This window comes from Corylus avellana, chromosome ca8, assembly GCF_901000735.1.
Source record: "Corylus avellana chromosome ca8, CavTom2PMs-1.0".
NCBI lineage: Eukaryota > Viridiplantae > Streptophyta > Magnoliopsida > Fagales > Betulaceae > Corylus > Corylus avellana.
Window position 1 is genome coordinate 1,786,045 of NC_081548.1, and position 10,532 is coordinate 1,796,576.

The 10,532-nt window shown below is 34.3% G+C and overlaps 2 protein-coding genes across 8 annotated transcripts in view; both read left to right on the forward strand.

Annotated features, from left to right (window-relative positions):
• Positions 1-832: 832 nt before the first annotated feature.
• The window catches only part of LOC132189019 (putative pentatricopeptide repeat-containing protein At1g12700, mitochondrial), a 10,494-nt gene continuing 794 nt past the window's right edge, over positions 833-10,532 (forward strand). The window contains exons 1-3 of one of the 7 annotated variants that reach the window (XM_059603493.1): positions 833-2,963; positions 3,156-3,197; positions 3,726-4,254. In XM_059603493.1, the coding sequence (XP_059459476.1) occupies positions 1,039-2,871 (1,833 nt within the window). In that variant the 5' untranslated portion in view covers positions 833-1,038 and the 3' untranslated portion in view covers positions 2,872-2,963; positions 3,156-3,197; positions 3,726-4,254. Of the gene's footprint in view, positions 4,255-10,532 lie in introns of those variants that run through there. The other 6 variants (XM_059603492.1, XM_059603488.1, XM_059603491.1 and 3 more) reach the window with 6 other exon arrangements.
• LOC132190332 (aspartyl protease family protein At5g10770-like) lies at positions 7,755-10,516 on the forward strand. Its single transcript, XM_059605288.1, has 3 exons — positions 7,755-7,956; positions 8,143-8,586; positions 9,541-10,516. Exons 1-3 carry the CDS (start codon positions 7,791-7,793, stop codon positions 10,365-10,367), a joined length of 1,437 nt encoding a protein of 478 aa, XP_059461271.1. The 5' UTR covers positions 7,755-7,790; the 3' UTR covers positions 10,368-10,516.

Genomic DNA, 10,532 nt, shown 5'->3' on the forward strand with positions numbered 1-10,532 from the left:
AAGAGAATTTGGAGCTTGAAGGGTTCTGTTGAGATCAAGAGGCATGAGTTCTTCAAGGGTGTGAATTTTGCTTTGATTAGGTCAGTTAGAACACCTGAGATCCCTAGTAATTTACATAAGATAAGATCAGCTTTGTTACAAAAGTTGAGCAAAAAACAGAGGGACGAAGCATATCAGATCCCACATCATTTTGAATAGTTTTTTAACAAAGAATTGCAACCCAAATGTTCGAAAAGGAAATCAAGAGAAATGCTAAAGGTACTAAATCTTTTACTAATAGATGCTTATTAAACTCATGTATAACTCATTCATTGGTACTTGTTACATTTTTCCTAATTAATTGTTTTGTTTTTTTTTCAATGAATAAGCTACATATGAATTTATTAAATCTATGTTAGTAAAAGATTTAGTATTTTTAATATTTCTCGAAAATAAACCCAACTCTCCAAATTTCATTGTTTAGAAGTAATATCAGTGTTTGCGTTTAAAAACTTCTCAAAAAATAGATTAAAAGGAAAACGAAACACACAACTCAAAAGTTTTGTAAAAGATTATGACCGTAAGCATTAAAAAATGTGAAAATTCTAGCAAACCAAATACGAAACAGCTTTACTAATTAAACGACCTTTTTCGCCCTTTTTTATTCAGTTTTTGTAATTTCAATCGTTTGATCCAGAAGGGCAAAATTGTCCTTTTGAGGTGTAAATAAGAAATTACGATATCAAGGGTGGTGACACGTGTGATTTGTATGGTTAGAAACATCATTCAAATTCAAAGAGACATTTTGAGGGGCCATCGTTTCTAAAAACCCGGTAAGCTGACAGAAACGACGTCGTGGAATCCCGTGATCAATTTGTAGGCATTTTTAGCATACGAGAGAAAAGAGAGAAAAGGAGGAGACAAAAACCCAGACCCTCCCATCTGCAGAACGTCGCGGGAGGTTGTGAAAGCGGAAATTAACGGCCATTTCTCTTCAGCCGTCATCAGATCTGCTTCATCTGCTTCTTTCTCTTACCACTACATTTTCTTCCTCCGGAAATGGGTACCACTGCTAAGTCTACAAACTCTCTTGCTTTCTTCTTCAATCATTATTCTCATGTTAGGGTTTCTTTCCATGCTCTTAATTTTTATTATTATTGTCGTAGTTTTAGTTCCACTTCTGCTAAAACTACCAATAGTGGTAGAGATATTGTGGAAAGCCCCAATCAGTTCTTGAAAACTGTGAGAGATCGATGCAGATCTCGGAGCTTTAGGAATCTTGATGAAGCCTTAGGTGTGTTTGATAGAATGCTTCACATGCACCCTTTGCCTCCCATCGTGGATTTTAATCAATTGCTGGGTGCAATCGCAAGAATGAAGCATCACTCAACTGTTATTACTTTGATTAAAGAAATGGAACAGTCAGGAATTGCTCCCGATGTTTATGTTCTGAGTGTTTTGATTAATTGCTTCTGCCATTTGAACCGGGTGGATTTTGGCTTCTCTATTTTAGCAAGAGTTTTGAAACTTGGTTTTCAATCGAACTATGTAATTCTTAGTACTCTTGTCAAGGGTCTCTGTCTTCAGGGTAAAATTGTTGAAGCTGTGAAGTTGGTTAACAAAATGGAGAATATAGGCTACAAACCTAATACAATTACCTATGGAACGATTATGAATTGTTTGTGTAAAATAGGCGAGACCAATGAAGCTATTGGGTTGTTTAGGAAGATGCAAGAAGGAAATCTTGAACTTAATGTAGTACTGTATAACACAATCATTGATAGTTTGTGTAAGGACAGATTGGTAACTGAGGCTTTGAATTTTTTTTCTGAAATGACGAGTAAAGGAATTCAGCCAGACGTTTTTACTTACAATTCTTTAATTCAGGGTCTATGCAATTTCGGCCGGTGGAAGGAGACAATCAAACTATTGAATGCGATGGTGCAAAGGAAAATCATGCTAGATTTGTGCACATTCAGCATATTGGTGGACACGCTTGGTAAAGAGGGGAAGTTGAAAGAGGCTGAAGAAGTTTTTAATGTGATGATTCAGAGAGGCGTAGAGCCGGATACAATCACATACAATTCTTTGATTGATGGTTATTGTTTGCAAAATAGAATGGATGAAGCCGTCAAAGTATTTAATACGATGGTTCGAAAGGGTTGTTTGCCTTCTATTGTTAGCTATAGCATATTGATCCACGGATATTGTAAAAAAAAAAGAATTGATGAGGCAATGATTCTCTTCCGTGAAATGACTATCAATGGCATGATTCCCAATGTTGTCACTTACACCACTCTTATTGGCGGATTTTGCCGAGTTGGGAGACCTAAGACTGCACTAGAGCTACTTCAGAAGATGCGAGGTTGTGGCCAACATCCCAATGTCCAAACTTATGCTATTTTGTTAGATGGCCTATGTAAGAATCTACACTTTCCAGAGGCAATGGCATTGTTTCAAGTGATGGAAGACAAAAAGTTAGACCTTAATATTGTGATTTACAACATCTTGATTGATGGTATGTGTAATGTTGGGAAACTTACAATTGCAAGAGAACTCTTTAATACTCTTCCTACCAAAGGCTTTCAAGCTAATGTTCGGACTTATACTATAATCATCAAAGGGCTTTACAAAGAGGGACTATTAAATGAAGCGAGGGAGCTATTTGAAAAAATGGAGGAGAACGGTTGCTCACCTGACCATGTCACATATAACACAATCATCCAAGGCTTCTTGCAACATAATGAGACATCGTGGGCAGTGCAATATCTCCAAATGATGGTTGACAAGGGTTTCTCAGCAAATGCGACCATTGCAACCATTTTGATCGACTTGTTGACTACTAATCAGGCAGATAAAACATTACAAGATTTTTTACTAAAATCTGTGTGAAAGATTTCTAGTTCTTCAGCTTGCAGGACAAATTTGATATTCTAACCTTTACATAGTCAATCTTTAAGGCAGTAAAGCTGCAAGTCATTAAGGTAATATTTCTCTCCATGACATTTGGACTACCGTAGTGTCTTAATTACTATTCCTCTTTTGCTATAAGTTTTTTAATGTTTTTTTAGTTAATTTGTTTTGTGTTAATTAACTGTTTAGTTTCGGTCCTTAAACATGTGTTGTCACCAATACATTTTGTTGCCTAACTCTTATTAAATGCTTTTTGCTGGTAGGTTGAATTCTGCTCTTCTAGGAGTGGTTTCCAGTTCATCATTGTATGTTGTTCGCTTATCTAACTAGTTGTCCTTTAACACTTTTCCTTCCCTGCAAAATGGTACTCCAGTGGACCAGAATTTCACTTTCTTTGAATGCCATGAAAGACGAAGTTGCAGTTCATTTGAGGCTTAGAAGTCTAGAATTTTAGTGTGAACTTTGAATTGACTTGACATGGCCAGTTGCTGCTTACTACTTGCCAGAAATTTAATTTGGCCTTATTAATAACATTGACGAATAACTCAATTTGGGTAGGTTACAGTAAGCTTCTGGTTCTTTTTTTATTTTATTTTATTTTATTTTTTATTTTTATTATTTTTTATCATTCTTTAAAATCTGAAACTTCTCCTTAAATGATATTTTTAAATATCATTGCCTTCGGTAACTGATGATCAGCATGGTCATATAATTCTCACTCAAGATAGTGTAATTATTCAGGTATACAAAAATTAGTGCAAATGTAATTTCTCAACATGTTTTGTTCTTATTGATTTATATAGTTTTAAGAGTCATGTTTTAAATTCTTGCAGAGATATCATGATTGAAGGAACACTCTTGAAGGTCTAGGAGCTTGGTGGTTATGTGTTGTTGATTTTATTTGATGCTGCTGGATATTGGAAGTTGGATGTTGGTGGTTATGTTCAGCTGGATTTTACAAGTTAGATGCTGCCAGTTTTTTGGATTTTACAGGTTGTTGCTTTTGTTTTATTTCTAGGTAATTATTTAATTTTTAGGGGTAAAACTATGGAATATGGGGTGAATTTATTTGACTCATCATATGTTTGACTTGCCGGTATATTTTCACTTGTGGTATTGTTCAGTTTGATGACACTGCTGGATTTTACAAGTTGAATGCTGCCGGTTTTTTGGTTGACGAAGCTTCTAGTTTTTGGGTCGATCCTACATTGCTACTACTAGTTTTTAGTTTCAAATTATGTATTTTTTAATATTCGATTTTTATTCTTAGTTTTGTGTTTATTTGAATCAGTTTGAATTTTGGAACAACCCCATTTGACAATTGTCTTTGATTTGTTGTTTTGTGTTGACTTAGATTTTAAATGATTAGTGTCTTTGGAATTATTTCACTTCATATAAATGGGAGACGCATCGTTGAGGATATTTGTATTTGAGAAAGAACATGTAAAGTGAAAATTAGCTATTATAATATGAACATATGAAAATATTAGGTGGTCTTTTGATGTTTTCCTAGTTCTAAGTGAATATATATATATATATTTTTAAATGTGATTATCACATATTAATTAAAAGTTGATGATTTTCACCTTCGCATTCACCGTCACGTTAAGGAGTGAGCACGTGAGAGCATTTATAGCATTTCTCATCCCAAAAATACTCCCAGGTGTTATAAATACGTGTAAATACGTGTAATAATTCTTTTTTCACACTCAAGCCTCCTCAAATGTTTCCTCAAAAAAAAAAAAAGCTTCCTCAAATGCCCAGCAGTAACTACATTAATGTTAATGAGTTTCAAAAAGGGGCATTGGGAAACGATATTGGAAAATGCCAACAATGATGCCAAAACAATCGGATAATCCATGGAATTATCTTCCCATTGAGTATTGGGTGAAGCCTTTAGTACAGTTTTTTACTTAATCAATCGATTACCTACAGATGTGCTAAACAACAAATCACCCTTTAAAACTCTTGTTAACAAGTGTCCATATTACTTTATATTAAGACCATTTGAATGTGCTTGTTATCATCTTCTTCGTTTTTACACCAATCATAAACTTATGTTTCGATTTAAGAAATGTATATTCTTAAGTTATAGTTCAACATCAGAGTAGAAATATCCCATTATTAGAAATATTGAGGTTATAGAATATTCTTCCTCTAAAGGTTGTAATTCATCCCCATCCTCCTAGTTTTTTGTTTTTTTTTTTTTTTTAGGGGTATTTTTGTCTTATGAAAACATTCAGAGCCATCTTTGTCTTTTTACAATTTTTTAGTAGTTAAGGGGCATTGTCGATTGGGTCATAATTTGAGAGCGACATGTAAAATATTAAAAAATTCAGGCTTATATATATATATATCTTCGCATTTTTTTTTTATAAAAAATAGGTATTTTGGTAATTTTGACAAAATTTTAACGGAATGAAATAATTGAAAGCTTAATAATCTTAATTGAGAGTTTTTAAACTTTAGAAGAGTATTGTTAAAACGAGTAAAAGTTCAAAGAATTTTGTAAAAAGTTTTGCCAGAAAATAAAATAAAAATGCTAATTGCCATGGTAGGTACTATAAATTGAAATTGCATTATTACAATCAATTAACCCATCAAATCTCTCTCCTTCTATGTCCTACGTTTTTGAAGACAGATCCAACTTATTAGAAATTTTTTTTAAGGGAAAAAAGAATTCAAAATCAGGAGGGCAGTGGCTCGTTGATCCATCCCTGGCGATATTTTGTACCCGTCTGCATCACACAGCTATATCCCCTTTTGAAACTACATCATCAACTTAATGTTGTGTGGATGATGGCCCTCAAGTACTAGACATTCAAAAGCGACCTATGAACCACAGAGGGTGTGGTTTAATGGCATTCGAGTTGCTTAGTGGGGACTAGATTCTAAGGTCGAATTTCGTAATGAGAAGCGCTTGAGGTAATTGACTTGTATATTCTGGGCCGGCTCAATCACTAGGCAAATTAGGCGGTCACCTAGGGTTTCCAATTTAATAATGCCCCAAATTAATAAATATTAATAAAAAAAATTTCATTTAAAAAAATGAAAGCACTTATTACCCTCAATATTCTTAAGGCTCCATAATCATGGTAAATAAGTAATTTAAAAAATGACCCAATTTAATAAGGTACCCAATTAATGAATCCTAATAAAACAATTTCCATAAAAAATAAATAAATAAATAAATAATTAAAAAAAAATTAATTAAAGACCTATTTGCAGTCAATATATATGCTTAAATTAAGCCTCCTACTTTATTTCAAAAAAGTATTAATATCATTTGATTCTCCAATATTTCGAAACAAATAAGGCTTTGAAAATTGATATCAATTAATAATAAGGGAATCAAATAATAATAAAGATATTCTTAAATAAAATCCAATCTTAAAGGTTTCATTCTTCAAGGTTGTGGGTAAATATTATTTTTTATTTTTTTGGCCTTGTTACAATAATAAAGATATTCTTAAAGCATGTATCGCTTATAGGATTTTTATTGATAATACAAGTTACAGTCGCTTAAGTAGAAAAAAGTTTTTCAAAATTAAAATTGTTAAAATCTTACACAAGATTAACAATGTCATAAGAGAGATTAAATAGATTAGCCATATTATTAATTGAAAAGAGAATGTTAGAAAATCTTGAATATAAAAACTTAATCAATAATTTTGCATCCCAAAAGGCAAGAAGAAGGATTTTTAAATAAAAATATAATTATTATTTAAATATAAGAAAAATGCCCCACTTAAACTTTTCGCTTAAGGCCTCAAAATATATTGAGCCGGCCCTAATATATTGGTTTGTGTACCGTTAGGGTTCTCGGTGGGGTTAATGTTAAGTTATGGCTTAATCGGTCTTGAAAGATTACATGCGTTTTTTATGGTCTAGGCCCCTCACGAGTAATGCTCAGCGAAAAAGTGATATCATAATCACGCCCACGTAAAATAGCAACTCTGATAGTCCTACCCTTTTTTGAAAAATAAAATAAAATAAGTGACCTACGAAATATGCATAAAAGACTCTGGCTCAGGCCCGAGAGTGTGAACATAAGAGGAAAAAATAAAATAAAAAATAAAAAAAATCTTAAAGTTGAGAGGCTTTAGAAGACTCCACTGACCATAATTCCATATCAATCAAGCATCAAGAAAATTAGAAATGTTATTCACAAAAAATAAAAAATAAAAAGAAGAAAATTAGAGATGCAAGCTGGTCCGACCCAAAAATAATTTGAAAAAATTAATGCTAACTGCCATGGTAGGTACTATTGAAATTGTGTGATAACAAGCAATTAACCCATCAAATCTCTCTCCTTCTATGCCCTACGTTTTAGGGGACAGATCCAACTTTTTGCACCATCAAGTGGTACTGCAGTGGGGCTACAACCAAAAGTCTCCTCTTGATCTCTCTTTCCTAAAGCTAGAGCAACTGGATTGGTGAATTATAAGTCACAACTTGTGATCAAAACCCGAGTTAATTAGGTGATAAATGATGTGACACTATGTACATCAATAAATACACTAAAATAAAATCACATAATGTATATATTATTTACTTAAAATGAATATATCTGTCTATTAAACTAACATATAAAAAACAAAAGTGCATATAATTTTTACATATATTTTAAACACATGCTAACTTATCGAGGGGAGAAACTTATTTCATATTGTCCAGTTTAAAAGAAAATTGTGTCCATAATTGAATGAATCGATCAATCATTGAACATATGAACCCACCTCATAGGAAAGAGTAAATTTGAGTTAGAAAAAGAAAGAAAAAACAAAATCATATAATTAAGGCCCAACAAATCCAAGACAAATGATAAATAGGGGTACTCCTCCATCCTCTTGTATATGCAACATAGCTTTGAGGGAAAAGCTAGCAAATCTGTATGCATGGCTTCTCCCTTTTCCTCCTTCCTATGGGTTATCCTCTTTAGCTTTTCTGCTTTTCTATGCCCTTATGCTCATCAAGCAAGAGAGACTGCAGAAACCCACCACCTAATTCAAGTCAGCTCTCTAATACCATCATCTACCTGCAATACTAGTGCTTCTAACAAAGGCATGAATCAAATCTCTCTCTCTCTCTCTTAAGTTTTTTCTGTTTTTTTTGTGTTGTTTAAGGATATATACTAGGACAAAGTCATTTACAAACTCTGAAACTATTGATTAATGTTAATTTTGATCCTTATTATATTATATGGTTGAATATATGTGTTCCAACTGATGAAGCATGCATGTTACTCAGGTCCTAAAAGCAATGGCTCCCTAGAAGTGATACACAAATATGGGCCATGCTTTGAAAGCAACAAAGACAAAGAACAATTAGTTCCAAATCACATTGAAATCCTCCTCCAAGACCAATCCAGGGTGAACTCAATCCACTCCAGGCTTTCCAACAACTCCAGCAGCAACAAATTTAGGGACTCTCAGGCTGCCGCCACCCTACCGGCTAAATCCGGTCTCACCATCGGCACAGGCAACTACATCGTCACCGTCGGTCTCGGCACGCCCAAGAGAGACCTCAGACTTGTATTTGACACTGGCAGCGACCTTACTTGGACACAGTGTGAACCATGCGCCATATCTTGCTATAATCAAGTTGACCCCATCTTCAATCCATCCAAATCCACATCATATTCCAAAATTGCATGCACTTCGCCCTCATGCGCTAAACTCAACTCAGCCACAGGTAACCATACCAACAAATTTAGAGAGTATTCGGCTCGGGGATTTTGTAGGTTAAACGAGTGTTTTTAAATAAAATTGGGAAAAGTATTCTGCTCACGAGTGCGCTTGCGTTTATGTATTTGCATAGCAAAGTAAGGGTACGTTTTTAAAGTATGCACGATTTTAAAGGTAATTTTTTTCAAAACCGTAGATTATACCAAATGCTTAATTAATTGCATTTAAAAAAAAACACATTTTCATTAATCACATTTGGAAATTGTTAGTTTTGTAAATGCATGTTTTGAAACCGCTAAAACCAAACGGTCATTCAAGACCCCACTTACCAAAGAGAGAGAGAAAGAAAAAGTTCTTGCCTAATTAATTTAAAAATATACCAAAATATTTCGGTATATTTTTTAATTCTTTCAAAAATTCTAAGAGAATCATAAAAACATGAGTTTGGGTCCTAATCATCACAATGTTTAGGATGATTCTATATAATTGAATCTTAAAATCATAACTACCATTTATAATTAATATTTTACCATCTTAACATCCAACTTAATCAAGGAAAAATTAAAGATCTTTTGTGTAAATTTTAAATAGATAAAATTTAAAGAATAAAATTAAAAATGGTGTTTAGATTTTTGAAAAATCCATATTAGAGTTCTTAAAAAAAAAATTTTAAAAAAATTAAAAAATAAATAAAAAACTGTCTTAACCCATAAGTTATAAATTTAAAGGAAAAATGTTAGACTACAACTGGTCTACAACTTTTTTCATCTCGTTGACATGTATTAACATGTCACAATTGGAGAGTGTTAAATTTGTTTATAGCACCTAACGTATCTCTAATCACATACTAATACATGTTAACAAGTTATAAAAAAGTTACAGACCAGCTGTATAGGTCCAGAATAATTACTCAATTTAAAGAACCGGGAGTATAATTTTTGGCATTTTTGTTACAATGCAGGAAACCCACCACAGTGCTCCTCTACTTCACAATGCTTATACCTCGCATCATATGGTGACCAATCATTCTCAATCGGTTATTTCAGCCAAGAAAGGCTGACCATAACACCATCGGACGTGCTGGAAAATTTCTTATTCGGTTGTGGCCAAGACAACGAAGGACTCTTCCAGGGCATCGCCGGGTTGCTAGGCCTCGGTCGCAACCAAATCTCCGTCGTACAACAAGCCGCACAAAAGTACGGCCAATTCTTCTCGTATTGTCTACCCGCCACCACTAGCTCAACGGGATACCTCAAGTTCGGAAACAGCGGCGGAGTCTCCAATGCTGTAAAGTTCACGCCGTTGTTGACGCTTTCTCGGAGCGCATCGTTCTATGGGCTTGGCTTAACCGGAATAAGTGTCAATGGGCGTCAACTATCAATCCCAACATCGGCGTTCTCGGCTGCAGGCACCCTCATCGACTCTGGGACAGTCATAACGCGGTTGCCACCAGTGGCGTACAGCGAATTGCGAACAGCGGTTCGAGCGTCGATGCGTGGTTATCCGTTGACGAGCCCAGTTTCGATACTCGATACGTGCTATGACTTGAGTAAGAGCATGACTGTTTTGGTTCCGAGAATTGGCTTTTTGTTTGGTGGTGTGAGTGTGGATTTGGACAAAGCAGGGGTGTTTTTCATGGTGAGCTCATCACAGGCTTGTTTAGCGTTTGCTGGAAACAATGATGCAAGCAAAGTAGCCATTATTGGGAATGTTCAGCAAAAAAGGTTGGAGGTGGTGTATGATGTTGCTGGGGGAAGGATTGGGTTTGGCCCCGGTGGTTGTAGCTAATTAAGTGAGAATAATAAGTTGAGCTAAAAACAAAGAGCTCATGATGGAAATTGATATGGTTTAGGGTTTAATTAGTGACTTTTAAGTGCAAAGTATGTTATAAGCATGCATGTTAACCACTAAAATATGGACCATTATGTAGCATTCTACATTTTACTTACCACG